An 18,726-nucleotide genomic window follows, 5' to 3' on the forward strand; every position below is an offset into this window, starting at 1 on the left:
GTCTTTCTCAGAAAATCCAGTTTGCTCATCAAACTGACTTTTATATTGTTTTTTACTTGGAAATTTGTTAACGTTGTCTCATAGGGGAAAAAAAACTTTATTAAATAAAACTCTGAAATTTTTAAAATTATCTCTGTAATGCTATCAAGGTAGTAGCAGGAAGTCCAAGTTTTTTAAAATTATATCAAAAAATTGCATGCAGTTCTGATAGTCTCAAGAATAGATATAGGCTTAGTTTTAAGAAAATTGTAGGACATTTGTTGATTGTTAACCCTCTATTCAAGGACTTGAATCAACAGATTTCGGATTTAACAGATATAATTTGACTAATATAGCTCGCATAATTGAGAGAAAGGAACTGTTTGAGTAGTTCGAGTTGAAACTTCAACTACCTTTGTGATAATTCGTGCGTACGCGTCAGATCAACTAGTTCAACAAAACGTGACACAAGTGATGTTTGCTTCTAAATATTCGTATGCTAAGACTTTACCATATGGTGATACAGGTATGAGCTAATAAAACATTTTTCATAGATTTGCATTTCCAAAACATTTCTTTTTACAAATTATTGCAGTTTAATGTCTAGCGATAAAAGAAAGCGCCTGAACTTGCAGATAACGCAAAGCTGGAGTTAATTATTAAGTTAGAACGCCATGCGTCTGCTGCTGGTGTTTGCGAGTTTTGTGACTTGAAGAAACAAAACGTATTGGATATTCATCTCAACCAAGAGGAGATAGTAGAAAATGTTATGAAGCATGATAAAAAAGACAACGATGATAACGTGGGAGAAGAATCGTGCCAGGTCCTAAATTATCAGGAAGTTAAGAAGTCATACGGACACATCCCGTAAGTACAGAAATATTGGCTTTGTTGGCTTATTACGAATATCTCAAACAGTTTAAATCTTTGATTATTATAAACAAAAATTTAACAGAAAAGGAATTGAAGGCTTCAGACTTTCTTTTTACCATTCTAACATGTTATTATAAGGACTAATATGGTTATATGCTAGATGTTTTATATTTACAATTATATATTGCAATTTTAGCACAACTGCTTGCAGAAACGGGCAGGTAGAAAAAATTTAAAGTAATATCTGTGCGTTTGCTAGCAGAGATCTAAAGATCTGAGATCTGAAGTGAAACTGCTTAAGGCAACACTTAGGTAAACTAAACTTGAGCTAGTTAAGAGTAAGTAGCTTACGCCCCAGATAGGTGTAACGAATGTTAGACAGGACAAAGACAATAAGAGGGCTATATGCCTAAGAGAAGTGATGCCTTCGCTGGGAACTTGAGAGAAGCTGACTCACATTCATGCTACACTTAGGGAAAACCACGGAAATCAATCAATCTTACATCCAGCTCGTTCGCTTGGAATCGAACCCAAACCAAGACGAACTACCAGTATTCAGAAATTTTAACCTCTCAGCCACTGGTGGGGTGCGAACTGTTCAGGAGAATTACCGTATTTACTTGTAAATAAGATTCCCCTGAATATAAGACCGTCTTATATTTAAGATTAATTGAAAGAAATAAAAATATAGATGAATATTTGATAAAAACAGCAACGATTCTGATTAGAATGAAAAGTAAGCTGCCTAATTAAATAAGATATTTTGTCGTGGTGTTGAAATAAAATTGCGAAACGTAAGCGATATGTTACTATCTGTTTTTTTTATGGCATACTGGAAGCCAGCAATTTAAAACTGAATCTAATCTGGTGCCAAACTGAAATCGCTCAGTCAGACATCGCTGTTAGTATTAGTAGCAATTTTATATGTAAAGTTATTATTTATGTGGTTTAATTAGTGTTTGAACGATGTAATTATGCTAAGTAATATAAAAAATAAAATCCAGTCTCTCATTAGAAATTTTATCTATGAAAATATATCCGTATATAAAACATTACTAAATTTGAAAAAAAAAAACACCGAGTTAAGGAAAAAAAAACCGGAAGATGCTTTATTTAAAGGCGAAGTGGTACGTCATTTTATTTATTTGTAATAAAGCCCTGAGAATTTCTAGCACCATTTACGATAAGCGATACGTATGGATTAATATGTACCATTCAGTGCAACATTTTATATATTTTTAAAATTATTCGCAGTTTGCAAGAGCGAATTTTTTAAACGTCTGTCATATTTTGAAATAAAAGCATATTATATCAATTTTTACAGATAGATCGGCTTAGTCGGTATATGTAAAAAGAACTGTAAACTGTAGCTCCTGAGAATTTCCCAACCCCCCGAAGTGAACCAACAGTTTGGAAAGGAACAGTGGATAAGTTTTCGATCGGAAAGAATGTCCGCTTCGAAGCCGGCATTGCAAAGGCAACCCCTGAATCCCGAATCCACGGAAGAACAAAAATAATTGCCGCAATCCGAACAATGAGGACATGGAGACACCCGTTCGATTCGCGCTTAGAGTTAATTTGAAGTCGGGAACACGGACTATACGCGTGTCGGTCTGTCAGTCCAGCACAGCAGGAGGGACATTCGCGACAACCATCCCGCTGAAAGCCAGACATCGGTTCGGAACGACTCGTTGATTCGGTGTGACCTTTTCTCTCCCACCTTCTTCCTCTGACAAAAGTGGGGGTGAGAAAAGGGGCTCAGCAGCAGCCACCCCTCGTGGGGCGGGAAGAGAATAATAGACGGTCACGTGGGAAGCTCGAAATGCCTGTATATAATTGGATGTTCGGAAGATGAGGGGCAAATTGGCTTCGTTGTCTTTTCCGAAACACCCTTCGTCTCCACTCTTGCGCCAATTCTCCCGACGTAGCCGGGCAGTTTTTAATATTACTTTTATTATTTTCCGCCTTCTCCTTTCGTTCTTTTTTTTCCCAGAGATCTTGGTCCCCTTTTGTAGTTTTCTCTTCTTTATTTATTATATTCTCACACTGACAGCAGGTTTTCATTTTTCTTTAAACCTGCTGCGCACTCTCTCATCTTTTCCACTTTTTCCCTTTTTTATCCATTTTGACTCTTCAGTAGTTGTCAGTTGGTTTATGTAGGTAGAAAGTTCAAGTTCCATTTTTCTCCTTTATCCTACTCCTTTGGCCCCCAACAAAATTTTATACAGTTCGAAGTCTACTAGGTCTCTTAATTCAGACAACATTAAGAGAATTCTGACTTTGCGTTCCACAATCTGCCTAAATATCTATTCACAATCTGCCTAAATATCTATTCACAATCTGCCTAAATATCTATTCACAATCTGCCTGCATATCATAATAGAAAATCTTGTACTTGTTGCAAAATAGGTCTTTTTTGAGGAGACGGAAAACATAAGCAGTGAGATTGAAGCGTTAGATTATAACTTCTTATGGTGTGAAACAACTTAATCTTACAACAGAACAGTTATCCATAGAATGTTATCTAAACGCTTAATGAGTTATCACCCCTGATACTGTTTAACTAGTATGTTGGGGCAAAAGTCATGGCAACTATTATTTTTCTTGAAGATACCAGTTCGGTTGTAAAATGTGACATATACAGACGAAAGGACAAGGTCTTAACTACATGTGTAGACAATGAATAGCATTGAAATACTGTAACACACGAATTTATTACGGTAGTATAAATGGCAATATGGCCTTCACCGTGCAAAAGAATGATAACACAGTATACATAATGTTGACATGACAAACCTGGGCCTAAAGACCCTCAATGTAGTCCCATGCTACTGTCACCACACGCTGCCAACGATGTGGGAGGGCTCTGAATACCACCAGCCTCAGCATTTGCCGCACCATGTGTGAATCGGATCATCTGTTGGCGCGCAGCATTAGCAATGTCCTCTCGTGTTGCAAACCACCTACCACGTATTGGTTCCTTAATCTTGAGAATGAGATCAAAGTCACAGGGCGAAAGGTCATGAGAGTACGGTTGGGCGCACCAATTCTTCCCATCCTCAACGTCGGAGTAGCTGCCGTACACACTCTGCTTTATGTGGTCTTGCATTGCCGTGCAGAATTATTGCACTCCCACAAGATCCGGACGTTTATTCCGAACGCCACGTCGTACCTGTCGCACTAGGAAGTCCCTCTAGTCACTGTTCTGCTATGAGGAATAAAGTGGCAAACAATGACACCCCTGACGTCATGCTCGACGATCATCATCAATTTGACTGGGAAAGGATTCTGACGGACCTTCTGCTGCCTTGGTGATCCAGGATGTCGCCACTCCGCGGACTGACATTTCAGTTCTGGTTTGTATGCCGTGGCCAAAAATTCATCGATGGCGATTATTCGTGAAAAGAATTGATCGCCGTCCTGTTGCCAGCGTGCAAAGTGGACGGTGCATATTGCATAGCAAACCCACTTTTGAACTTCCGTCAGTGCATGCGGTACCCACCGCGAAGCGATTTTGCGTAGGTGTAGCTCATTACGCAATATCCTGCGGACAGTGTTACTTGCCCTCTCTAACTCTAATAACGTCAATCGTCTGTCTTCATCCATGAGGTGCTCGATGACGGCACGTGCCAATTCCGCACACTCACAGGTCATCCCGAGCGTTGCTCATCACTGGTTGCCACACATCCTTGCTGAAACTTTCCTACCCACCGTGCTACTGTACGATATGGTAGGGCATTATTCCCAAGGGCTTCTACTAATTCACTGTGACATTCCATCGCATTTCGCCCTCGGAGAACGGCTACTTTGATGTAAGCGCGCTGCTCAACACGGGTTACTTCCCTCTCGCCCGACACTCACCAACTGACTGATTTCAGAGCCCTCGCTACCACAGAGCCAGCTACCACAAAGCCATCTGTTGTTCTGCATACACACTATGGCTGCAGAACTTCCCCACGACACATATACGTTTTGTGATCCGTTCACATATCTACAAGAAAAAAATAGTTGCCATGACTTTTGCCCCAACCCTCATATTAACACAGCATATAAATACTACTGAAGAATTAAACAGAATTTTATTAGCCATTCTTTGCGAGTGTTCTAAAATTTAAAATATTAATGTAAATTAATATGAGTTTTCTCGTACGTAAATTATGATACAGTTATTTATTATTTACCGCAATAGCCTAAGTATTAAACTAACCTGGCTGTTATACCTGGATCGGATTGGATTTGAAATATACTAAGTACTAACATACTATGTAAGTAGTAACAATATACTTAGTGTTACCAATACCTAACGATTTTTCCTGCAGGAGACTTAAAAAGGCAAGGCGGCAGTAAAGCGATTGCAAACTCTACCAGGCCCACTGTTAAAACTAACATCGTTACTTTTAAACTATACCATTTTTCATTCAGTTTGTACAAATTTCTGGTCTCAAAGAGTACCGTGACTAACCAAGAAGAAATAGGATAGAATTTAACATTAAATTTACTGTTAGTAAATTTAATGTTAAATGTTTAATATTCAGTTTACTGTTAATAAATTTAGTAATAATTGTTACAAGATTAGCGCAAGGCTAGGAGTGATGATCGTCAAGGAATGAAAAAGACAAAATGTAAAACCCAAGTTCTTCATAATTATCCCTGCTGTTTTAAGGCAGGTATAAGTTTACGTTAACTATTTATCCTATGTGTTGAAACAGTATATATAGTTTTGAGAAAGTAACCGCAGATAATATTCATCGCACCTTTTCTATGGATACAGATAACACCTCTTTGTTCTTATACTACACAGAAGCGTTTTTAAAGACTCATTATCTGGAGGTAGATAATGTCTAGTCACGAGAAACACACTTGATTAAGCAATTGTTTCATTGACGAAATACATTCTTTAATAATTATTTTCAATAAAGAAAACAAAAGTTTAATTCAATTATTGTTTCAATTTTTTCGCTTTTGCATAAAAAGAAAATCTGTCATTTGAGAGTCACAGAAACGTATGCGTATTCTTAAAAACGACAGGTGTTTAGTTAGCAATAGGTGAAAAGGAGAATTGGATTATTTAGTATAGGTAAGGTGTATGAGGGTTATAAGTATAAAGTTTTTTCCAGTTTGGATCGAGAGCAACACAAGATCTTCCTTGAATCATCATCCCGAAAGAACTTTTCAGTCTCCAAATTTTTAGATTACCCCAGTTTGCAAAGACATTGCAATCATAAACACACTGCCTGGTCCTAAATTCGAAAGCGAGTCGAAAGGGTACGGAATATACCTCAGCTGTTCAACAGCTTGTTAAGAATTTTGCTATACCTAAAATTTAACTTCTGCGTTGTATTTCATGTTCTTCCATCAAGCTTCTCTTTAGCACATTCTTTTATTTTACTTACTGTCACAATTTTGTTCGTATTTCCATGTAAGTATCTTGTCATCGCAGTTTTTCTTACTCTATATGCATTCGTGACTCTAATTCGATGATTATATGACTTTAGTCTTCAAAAAACATTTCGATTCTAACAAATTTACGAAATTTTTGACAGTTTTAGTAGCCGTAATCTTCATATACTAGAATTCAACTTTTCAGTTATGTGCTTTAATGATTTAGGGACAGTTAAGACTATTCAACAAGAAGTAAAGCACTATGCTAAGGTACCCGGTTGTTCAAACAACGTTAAACACAAACCACGAACGCAGAACAAGCTCCAGAATTTTTTATGAGAAACTTCTATACGTTGTCCCCCTTTGCACCACCCTAGCTACAGCTACGCCACTGATGATTGTTGTTTGTTTTTCGTATAACGGCAAATTAAAAATAAAGAGAGTGGAGAAAAATCTTAAGACCAACTTTACATATTATCATTCACATATTTTAGATCTAAATTTTCAAATATGAAATATCTTCTCTTTACCCGCAGGGCCATCAATCAATAGAACCGTATTAAGACAAAGTGAGCAGCCATACATAAAAATTCACTGATAATTTCCTGAAAAAAAAAAATAGAACAAGAAAATGGTATCAAAGCCATACCTTTCACTCATATCCCTACTAAATATTCTGATGAATCACCATGGAATTGTGCGCTCTTGGACTTTTAAAAAGCGTATTGTCCAAATGTCAACCTACAACCCTCTTTGGACTTTGGAAAACTATTCAAGAGGAATGGAATAAAATACTTTTCCGATACTACAAAAAAGCTTTGTTGTCTTGGAAATTACAGTATAGAAAGATAGTGAAGAATAAGGGTTACCAAACAGAACATTTAAAACACAAAATTTTAGCAAAAATATTTGGGTAAATACAATGAAAATCGTGTAAAAATTGTGTGGGCAGTCTTTGTATAACTACATTCGAAAGAATTATTTCTCTTCTTGTTTATATATAATAAATTCTTAATTTAGATACGTTTTGAAATGCTACAAAATATCAGAAACCATGAATCAGAAGATATTATGACAAAACCCAAGTAAGCACGCTAACAAAAAAGGCACAAAATGTACAAAGCCGAATTCACACTATTTAGTTAAGATCCCAAGTTCGTATTCTCCTACCCAGTTCTGTCCTCTTACTTATTGCTATATCGCGGTGGCTAATACCCTTCGAAAGCTCCCCACTGAGATTCTACATATGCAATTCGGAGGGAGATACTTGAGGGCGGGATCGTGGTTGGTCTAATAGCCTGACCCCGCGGACCCCTTGAATGGAGCCCGCATCCCACTTGGAAGCACGTGATCATGTTCGCAGGGGGTACTAATCGTACTTGTTCTTGCTGAAGGGCTGTCCATTGTGTTCCGAGATGGCTTTAGAATAACAAGGGCACGAGACTCAATTGTCGAATTTTTCTTTGTCTTTCCCCCCAATTTTTTTGCGTCCTTCCTGTGTATGTTTTTTTTTCTTCTGAAGTATATTTTCCAGTTGATAGAAGATAAGTGAATGGGCATAACATGTGGGAAATCTGGTGGAAGGAATAATGAACCAGAGGTTGATTTTGAAATGATGTATTGTTTTTTCAAAAACTTAGAATTTGCTTTTTAAGCAATATCGTTTATAAAGCTCGGCATAAACATGGATGCAGTCAAATATCGCTCTCAAAATTGCATCTTTCTTTTCTTTCTTTCTATCTTTTGGTACATGTTTTTACATAAAAAAGCACACTTTCTGCAGAAAATTAAATTTATATGATTAGCTGAAAAATATATTAGTCAATTTCATAATATTTATACATTTTTCCTCAGAGATGTAGAATATATACAGTTTAATTCTCTAAAACTAAGTTTTAACGGTGAAATGAAAATTCAAGATTATTTCTTTCTTGATCTTGGCTTCCATGTAATAAATATTACTAGACAGCTCACTTATCTCAGAAACTTACCTTAAAGTCCAAAACTGATGCTACATTTTGCTTACAAAATATATTTTACTACAACTGCTTACACATATTTTAAAACTGCAGTAGCTTGTGAAAATGATTTGACTCTGATGTTACATTTTTTTCTGTTTTTCAAAAAGAACGTTCGGAGAAGAATTGAAATCTCAGTCTATCTTATATCAGTAAGAAAGTTTTCATAAATCAAGAGCACTTCGTTAACTGAATGAACTAATCAACTATTGAAAGGGAGAAACACACAATTCTGAGATCAATAAATTTATATAATAAAAACAAAACAAACAAAAAAATTGGTGACTTTCAGATTTTATATTATACCCAAAGGGGCGTTTTTCTCATTTACACGCATATACATGTTTTTATAGCATTACGGCTAATGTTCCTTTGGGCTAAAAATATTTTAAAATTGATAGCTTTAGAATTTTCGATAGGCAGTATCGCTCGCTGGAGATAAAAACGGATTTTTTTTTTTTTTTTTTTTCTGTACAGTGCTGCCATCGCTCGCTTTGAAATCGATGAATTTGTTAACCAAACATTCGTTAAAATTTTGAAAATATGAAATATAAAACAAATAAAAACAAATTTCAGATTCCAAATTTGGGATTCCACGTGCCCATATTCTGGCTCAGGACTAGGTTATTCAAAATTTGATGACTCTAGATACCGTTGTTTCTTCCAGCAACATCAGACGCCAGATATTTTTGAACCACCCTCCGAAAAAAAAATCAGCTTCTTTTGCAAAGAAATCCTTGCATAGTAGTAAGGCAAGTGCCCAAGACCTAGGCTTACCAGCTCATCACTCTTGCAAACTGCTGTGACACGAAACGCACCTTTCAAAGTTATCTGCAACCTTAAACAGCTTTAGCTTTCATATTCAGCGAAATTTAAAATTTAAGTTATACAAAGCTGAAGGTAACACAGGGAAAAAAATAGCTTCATATATTTCTATACTTAAATTTTTCAATAATTCCATATGAATAGGATAGAAATAATTTTGGCTTTTTTTATTGTATATTACTAGCACAGTGTTCTGCACTTGTTGATCTTTCAGTGACATCTTGAAGATTTACAATACAAATAAATTTAAGACTTTAAATTTAAATACTTTGTCACAGTGTAAACAGATTTTAAGTGCTTCTAATAATGTTGCCTTGTTCCCACATCCACATGTTAATTCGCAGATTCAACAGGCTGGATAATGCAAATTGCTGAGCCAAAAAACACAACAACAACAAAAAAAAAAAAAAAAAAAAAAAAAAAAAAATCGTATTAAAGAGGTACAAACTTATATTAAAATTTAATAGCAGTTATCGAATGTATAACTCATTCGAATGTAAAATGCACTTAGCTCTCTTGAAGTCGAAGCCAACAAAAATAGTTTTTCATGACCTTTGAGGATTCAAACTGAGATGCATGGATTTGAAGCCCTAGCTCGGCATGCGCGTTTTAAACCGAAGAAAGAGACAACTAACCTTTGGGGAAGACTTCTCTCATCCTCAGGTAGGAAGTAGTGAGGCGAATAATAGAAGCTTTGTCCAGCTGGCTAGTGATGGCGGCCGGTAAGGGAAGTAGTTTGGCCAGCTCCAGAAATTCAGCGTTCTCTTTCTCTCGGCGGGAGCGGGCGGCGTTTTTGGATTTCTCCTTCATTCTGTCGGCGCTGCCTGGAATGTTAAAATGAAAGAATTGTTGATATCAATATATAAATAAAATAAAAAAACTGCTACAGATTAAAATGTTTCAGGTTTTAAGTATATTAATAGAGTTTGCTGTGCAAAATGAGGCTAAGAAATATGCTAAAGTGTAAATTGGCTAACTTGTTAAGATCTCTTAAAATTTTGCTTTTAATCTTTAGTTAAATATGTATACTGATATTTTCTGGTATTTATCCAGACCTTTGAGAGAAAGTGAAGCCTAAAAATAAAAAATATCATAGGAAAAAAGAGAATATTTTTTTTAAAGCATGATGTTTGTAAAGTACAATTCGGTGTTAAACATCCGACAGCAGCTTACAAATTTCACTTGAACAAATAGGATTGATTTCAGAATAATTACTAAATATCAGAAGTTCTTAGGTGATATTTTGAAAGAATATTTTCTAATTTTTACGTTTATTTATTTATTTGGTCACAGATTATTTTTCCTTGGTTATTTTTATGAAACATTTTTCAGATTTATAAAAGGAATAATTAAACATACAGCTTACTGGTAAATGAAATATATGATAACAATGAGAATTTTTTTAATTAAAATATTATGCCGAAAAATCTTTTTAAAATAAAATGCCCACATTTTCATAATATCATGTATGGAAACCTGGGCTATCATGACTGAAAGACGTCTTTTCATTTTAAGCTGTTTTACATCTATTGTTATCAGCATAAATCAGATTGCTATTTACTAAAGGTTAATTTCTAAGTACTTCAGAAAAGGGTTTCGAAAAATTCAAATGATTTCTCACCTTGTATATATATATAGCTGTAGAAACATCTGTTATCACAAAGGGGTTCAAATATAATCGGGGTTGTTGCTGCTGCAAATCACTACACACGCATATCTATATGCCATTACGCTTTGTATCCTTGGGTGATTACAGGTATCCCCACCCCCAATTTTGCAGATTAGACTTTGCTCAGTCGTGCCTGGCATCAGCCAGAATGATGAAGGAATAACAGCTGTCTCAGAGAAACAACGCACTGTGAGCAAATTTCTCGCAGGTACAAAGCATTGTGAGCAAATTTCTCGCTGGAACAACGCATTGTCAGCAACTTATTTCAAGAATGACGCATTGTGAGCAAATTTCTCGTTCGAGGAAACGTTCAGTTGTCTGAAATTCGGCAGAGACTCCAAGCACAGTATGGAGAACAGTGTTTCTCTGGGAACCATGCATTTGAAAGGGGTAAATTTTTTACTGACGGGCAAAAGCGCTTGGAAACGTCCATCGCCCCGACAAACATTGATCGAGTAAATACGGATATACTTGAGAACAGATGCATCACTAACAGAGAGCTTCGATGCTTTAAATATAGAAATCATTGCGAAAAAAGGATTTATCCTATGGCAAGGTGTACGGGGTTCCATGCATGTTGACAGTGGAAAACAAAGTGATGAGCATTCAAGCCACCATTTCTCTCTTACGGTGGTTTGAAGATGAAGGGAATAAAGTTGAATTTTGAGTCTCTTCTTAAATCCCAGTGGGAAGGTATGCAATCTGTGGATAACGACTCCGTCACCGCCAGTGTTCGGGATTGTATTCACAGTGAACTGAAAATTTCCATGGAAAGAGCATAAGAATGCTTTCAGAATGTTGGAAAAGTATATCATCTCTGAAACGGAGTATTTTTAAGGGTAATATGTTCATTCGCAGAAAAGGTTTTGGTTAAAAAACGTAGTCCCGGTTATATTTGAACTATCTTGTATTAACAGTAACGCTGTAAAATTTGTAAGGCTTATCAGTTTGACATATTAGATAAATTAAGCCTATCAGATATCTTATTAAAAATAGGGTATAGACTTGAACTATTGAGTAGTGCATTTATTTAGTAACACGAAATTAGTTTGAAAGATAAATTAAAGATATTATATCCAGGGCACTCTTCGAGCCACATGAGAGACATCTTGTGCTACGGTAACACTTTCTACATCACGCGAATGATAAATAGACGGTAATTTAACGTAACTTAACAATCCGCAGAATTTGTAAGAATGTCTGTAAAGACGATTCTAATATCAAATCATTGCTGTGGGATTAATGCATTTGTTTTTAATCACAGACCTGTAGGCACACATGATGGCAATATCTTTTTGCTTAAAACACCGCCAGAATTATGACTGAGCACCTTATGGAATGGCATCAGAAAATCTTCCGCTTTCCTTCTTCTGCTGCCTACAAGAGAAAGGAATTTTCATATATTTTTTAACTTTGCTCCGCGCATACACGATGATCAAAGAATCCAAACCTTGTCCGAGATTCAATCTCAGATTCAATGTGATTTTATTCTTATTGATGAAACTTCACTTTTTATGCTAGTTTCACTGAACTTACGTAGTAGGAAAAAATATCTTGCAAATTGATTAAGTACAGCATACTACCTAAATGTGTTAATGTACTTCCGTGTTGAGATGTAATTGAAATAAATCGCGTCTTAGACTTAAAAGCTGCAATCGTTTAATCAATATACTATTGCAAGTTTTGCATCAAATATTACAAAATAATTTACTCCTAAGAATTATTAATTGTATGAGAAGACATCAGTAAGATTCTTCTATCTTCAATAAATTAAAATAAAATGTAATTATCTTGAATAACAGCTTAAAGTTTAACAGATATTTTTAATCAGCAATAATAACATAAATACTTGTTTTCTTACTAATTTTCTGCTTCAAATATCGATAATTTTTATTAGCTTTCTTTTCACATTTTTAATACAGCAGTTAAGTTTTCATTCAGACACATATTCTTACTATAATTCATCTGTTTATATTTTCTTATCTGCTTTTAGAAGACATATGCAGTTTTTATAACATATCATATTTTAAATCTTATGACAGATTATGTTTTTGTATCCGACGTAACAAGTATACGATTTAAATATTACTTTTGCAAACTATATCCGCATCTTTACATTTTCTTTTGATTTTTGTGTTACATCCCTTTTATGTCTTATTAAATTTTTTTCCTAATAAAAGAAAAAAAAAACATTTATTCAGACACATTATTTTATAAAAGCAGAACAATAAAGTGCGTTTAATTGCTCCTTCCCAACTTATCATTGTCTGTAACGAATAGCCTTTAATGGCTGCTTTTCAACATGCTAGATAATCATTCGGAGAAACCTACTTACAACTAATATTAAAATATTTACAACTAATATTAAAATATTTCGCCGAGGTATCATACGACAACAGGCACCTTAATGAAACTACACTGGTTATCATTAATTAAGGAAAAGTCATGAAAATGACGATTACTCAAAAAGTTACATGTAGAATTTAATGAAACTGACCCACAGTATACAAAACATAATAAGGTATAGAATAACATGAAAAGAAATTACTGTACAATTATGATGTTATAGAAATTAGCTCATGTATAAAACGAACAAATAGGATGGGCCAGTTTGGTATAGGAAAATTACCTTCAATATGGAGTAGGACCTCCTCTAGAAGCAATACAACACAAACAGCAATGTGCGATGCTGTCAGTTATGCAGTCTATCAGTTCCACAGGAAATGAGAGCCATTACTCTTGCAAAGTTGCAAGCGTGGTAAGGGTCTGAAGAGGAGGATTGAGAGCGACTATACATCTTCGTAAAGCATCCCAAACATGCTCGACGGGATTCAGGTCCGGTGATTGAACTGATCACTCCATGCGCCGAATTGTTTGTTGCTGAAAATAATCATCCACGATGCAAATCATGTGTGGTCTAGCGCTGCCGTCCTGTAGCAGAAAATTCTCACCTATTGCCCCGGCATAAACGCACACATAACTCTATAGGCCTGAGCATTCATGGTTTCACATGGGAAGACATGAAGGTCTGTGCGTCCACCTAATGACATATCACCCCAAACTCAGACTCTGCCTCCTCCGTATGCATCTCTTTCATGGGTGTTTGATGGATGGCAATGGGTTGGAGTTTCTTTCTAAGTAAATCCTGCTGTCACTTTAAAAACTAAACCTGTATTCACCCGTAAATAGAATAGCTCTCCATTTATCAGCTATCCAGTGGACATGTTGATGTGCACACCTCAAACTTTCTCTTCTATAACATGACATGAGCGGCACGCAAATGGTTGGTCGCCTGGCGTACAGACCGCTTTTGTGAAGCCTTCCACGCACGGCTGACGTTGACACCAACCTTTCTGTGGCTGCAAAAAGAGAGGATCTGAGTTGCATCGGAGTTGAGGTTGTATTTCTTGTTGCAACAAATATCGGTCGTCAACGTTCGTCATAGCGGTTGGCCGTCCTTGACTGAACCTCCTAGATGCCGAATCTGTCGTTAGAAATTGTTACCTAAGTCTAACCACAGAAGAACTCACATTGAGCCAACTGGCAACTTTATCTGACTTTGTCCTGTCTCTAGTCTCCCAGTAGCTCTCCATCGCAGTTCTTCATGCAAATGATGTCTGGAGGTCATTGCTACAAACTGGCTATTTCAACATCACAGAAAAATTCGCAGGCTTGCTCGAAAAGACGCAATTTTATGCTCCTCGCAAATGACGTATTTTGACTGAAGCGCCACTAATTTGCATAATGCAGTTTTATGAAGCAATTCTTATTTGACAACATTATAAGGAATTTCTCCCGCTTTCCTAGCGTGCCTTCGTGGTGTGGTGGTCTGCACGCTGGGCCGGTATTCCAGAGGTCCGTGTTTCGATTCCCAGCTAAGGCGGTTGCTAATTTTTTATCTCTCCGCCTTTCCCAATTAACCTAATGGCTCTACAGTGGCGCCCGAAACTAAAAGGGTGTTGGATGAGGATTCTCAACACCCAGGATTTGGCAATTGTGTTGCCTACAAATCCCAGCCGCCCTTTAAAAAGGAGACTATATAAGGAATTTCTCCCGCTTTCCCAGCGTGCCTTCGTCGTGTGGTGGTCTTCACGCTGGGCCGATATTCGAGTGGTCCGTGGTTTGATTCCCGGAGAAGGCGGTTGCTAATTTTTTTATCTTTCCGGCTTTTCCAATTAACCTAACGTCTCTACAAAATATTCAAATTTTATACGGATTGGCTTATTTTTGAACGAATTATCGCTGTTTTGGAGATTTTTCCTTAATTTTGGGAAACCAGTGTAGTTCGATTTTATTACAGCAGTTCTTTAGCCGTATCCCAGTACAACTCTTTACGAAAGTATAAAAAATGGAAATACCCAGAATTGACGAATCTATGCCCGCAGTTCTTTGTCAAAATCTACATTTAAAATCTGACATTAAAATTCTCTGCGAAAAAAAGTCAGCAATGATAGCCATAAATAATAACTCATAAGGATAGCTTAATTTTTATATAAGTGATGGTAAAAGACTAGTTTTTAAATAAAAAAATTCAATCACATTTAAATTTTTATATTAAATGTGCAATTAAAATTAAATGGTGAGTGATCTCGAGAAATAAGAAGTTACTTAATTGCTATAAATATTTGAAACTAACAAATGACACTTAACTTCATCTGTTGATGGGAAAATATCTTAAAATATGTGAGTCATTGCCAGGATTGCAAAATTGTAGACGTGAGACAATGCAGACAGACTACTTAGAGTCACATAGCAGTATGGTGTCAGAAACATATGTGTATGCAGAAAGACCCAACAATGAAAGGATATCATTTAGATGAATATTTTAATAATAAATAAATATTCGCAAAAGTAACAGACATTAAAGGAAGTGGTTGTAAGTATCCTCTACGCTATAATGAAGTCCTGACTTCATCAGCTTTTGTGAAGCGTATGACCAGTTTCATTATATCACTAACGAATGTTGCGCACATTAGTGTTTCTGTATGGCCCCAAAAGAAGTAATCAAGACATGATACGTCCGGCGATCTAGCAGGCCATTGCACCACGCCAACATACTCGAACCACTATTGATCAAATATGACTTTAAGTGGCCCCGTTTACTAGATGTATATCGGCTAACTCCACGTAGGGTATCAAGGAAAGGGGCATCACGAAGAGATCGTTAGAACTCAAGGTAATCATGATTCCACAAATAATTTCCACCACGGAATAGTGCAGCTAAACGAAGATAGGGAGATAAAAAAATGAGGGAGAATACATGCATAAATGTACATGGTGAAACCAAAATCTTTTAAATGCTTAGCGCTTCTGTATGATTATGTATGTTCTGTATGTCACCCTGAGTGACCTTATTAAGTATATAACCTTCACAAGATTGTAATCCAAGTTCTCAGACACTCTATTTACTAGCTACTATTCCTGTCTAGATTTCCCAATCTGGTTTAAAATTTCAGAAACGTTTTACTGGCTATTATGTATAAATCGAGGTTTGCACTCTGTAAAACGCTTCTAAGCTTCCAGTCCAACAAGATAGTTTGTTTGTGAAATAGAAAAGCATTCTACAGCTAATCATATTGACCCCCCGTGATTAGTTTACTGTAACAGTGTACAGCAGATTGCTATGAAGACAACTGTCCACCATATTAACGTACATTCATAGCAAAGTGCTACCCAGATAATGCACTGGTTAGTGACGCCGCCTGTTGCACCGATGGGCCCAAGTTCGAATCCCGGAGGAAGTACGGATATTTATAAGTGTGTAGTGTTTGTGCAACAAATGGGAACTCAAAATACACTGCCAGCCGGAAGTCCTTTCGTATGGTTGGTGGCAAGAAAAGAGGGATGGAAAAGCTTCAAATAGCCCATCTGGGTTTTATCCCTCAAAATTGGGTCAAAGCTGCCCAGTGCGTCTAGTAGGTCTGGTACTTTTCCGTTTTGCCGGCGCAGGTGACAAAGTCGCCAATAGTGGTACAACTGATGCCAAAAGGAATATCCTCTCTGATAAACTTTTACGCCTCATTTTGAAAACAAATCGCAGCCACTTCTTATCAGATTGATTGTTTCTTTCAATACTGGCATAAAATTACAGATATTTTACCAGATAGCTCAATTTTACGCCCTAAGGACATTCGCGCCGGCAAAACAGAAAAGTACCGTTTTTAGCTAAGGAGCATACATAATAACATAAAACAAATATCTTAAATGCGTCATTTTTAGATTTTATGTGATAATAAATGAGTTTCTTGATAAGGTCATCCATAAAAGTATAAATTATGTGCACACTGAAATGATCATTCTGATATCTGAAGCAAATTAAGGATTTCTTAAATTTGGCAAAATTTGTATAAGAAAAATGAAAATAGAATAATAGATACTTTTCTAATAGGTTCTATGTACATAAAATTACATAAAATTACTATGTACATAAAATTTTACTAGATAGCTCAATTTTATGCTCCAAGGCCATTCGCGGTAATTAAGTCAATTAGGACGCAATCACACCGCTCACCCGAAGGCGAAAATATAGAAAAGGCAAAGTCAGGGGTTAAACTCACCAATTTTAATGAGAATGCACTAGCGAAGTAAAGCACTGCGGTTTTACATAATTTCTGAGTAAGCTATTCGTACGAATTGACATAATTCTTGCATTTTAACCTTGTATTCCAAATAAAGATTAACTTGAAATTAATGTAGGTAATTACTATGGTAATTAGATTTTTGTAGCGTAGTTTACATGAGATAAGATCACTTGGGCTCCCTTGATATGAAGCGGTGAATCAGGATGTTGAACCATGAAAGCATAGTAAATTCTTAAATAAATGTCTTTTTACAAAATTTTAAACGATTTTAAAATGCTCATGCCTTCAAAATAAAAAAATCTTAAAACTAACATTTGTTAACTTTTTTTTTTTTGTGTGTGTGTGTGTGTATACTGTATCGTGTCGCCAATAAAGTCTGCTTGGCGAAATTTGCGCCGGCGAAACGGAAAAGTACCGTAGTTCTATATTTATAGGCGGCCGAGCGATAAAGTCGCTGAACACTGGTAATTCGGTCCGAGGTTCGAATCCCGCAAACGGGCTGGCTGTATGGGCGTTTTCGTGGTTTTCCCCATGTGTAACGTGTATATGAGTAAGTTCCCTTAGAAAGTCCTCCACGAAGGCATCCCTCTCCTTAGGCACATAACCCTAGTGTTCTTCGCCATAATTAAATAAACCAAACCAAACCTGTTCCAAGTATTTATCGCACTTTTATCAAAAAAAGCTCCTCTGAAGCGAATTTAAACTGCTAATTTCTAAGCGCGGAGTTAAAACTGACATTCCAATCTACAGCTAACTACAGAGTTATCTAACTGGTTGGCGAGTTATCGTCCTTTACAGTTGTTTAATTTATAATATAAATATAAATATAACTACTATTTATTAGGTCTGTTTTAGCGATTTTACAAATTAAAAATGATAACACAAATTAAAATGACTCTTATTATAAAAAGTTACAATCTGGTGCGACTTACCGTGGTTCATATGTTTCAAATGAATTAGTCAACAATATCCTATTTTCAAAGTTATATCACATGAGTGGATATGCTACATCTAATATCCTAAAACAACTTTCCAAGGCACAGCAGTTCTAAAAAGGAAATTCAGCAGCGGTGTGCCTGGAGATGAATTAGTAAGTATTAGTAGATATAAACTTTCGTTTAAGCATTAAAAGTCTTTAACATAACTAAGCGTAAAATTAGTAAAGGTACAACCTTCAGTTTGGCGTAGATTTGACCAAATCTAACTGTGTTGTTTATTTTGTTATTGTTGTGTTACTACTTTTATATTTCACTTGGCGTATTTCTCTTGTTTTCATTACTAACCATGTTCCATAACAAAAGACTGCTCACCAGCCGCCAAGCGGTAAAGTCGCTGAACATTAGTAGTTCGGTCCGAGTTCGAATCCCGTGAAGCGTTTTCGTGGTTTCCCCATGTGTAA

The 18,726-nt window shown here is 36.1% G+C and overlaps 1 protein-coding gene across 1 annotated transcript in view; it reads right to left on the reverse strand.

Moving 5' to 3' along the window:
- Window positions 1-18,726, reverse strand: part of LOC118184362 (single-minded homolog 2-like) — a 272,622-nt gene that overhangs the window by 174,633 nt on the left and 79,263 nt on the right. Inside the window, exon 3 of the mRNA XM_035354022.2 lies at window positions 9,713-9,901. Within this exon, the coding sequence (XP_035209913.2) occupies window positions 9,713-9,887 (175 nt within the window). The 5' untranslated portion in view covers window positions 9,888-9,901. The remainder of the gene's footprint in view (window positions 1-9,712; window positions 9,902-18,726) is intronic.

This window comes from Stegodyphus dumicola, chromosome 9, assembly GCF_044657685.1.
Source record: "Stegodyphus dumicola isolate Sdum_Otavi_A_Nest chromosome 9, ASM4465768v1".
Taxonomy (NCBI): Eukaryota; Metazoa; Arthropoda; class Arachnida; order Araneae; family Eresidae; genus Stegodyphus; species Stegodyphus dumicola.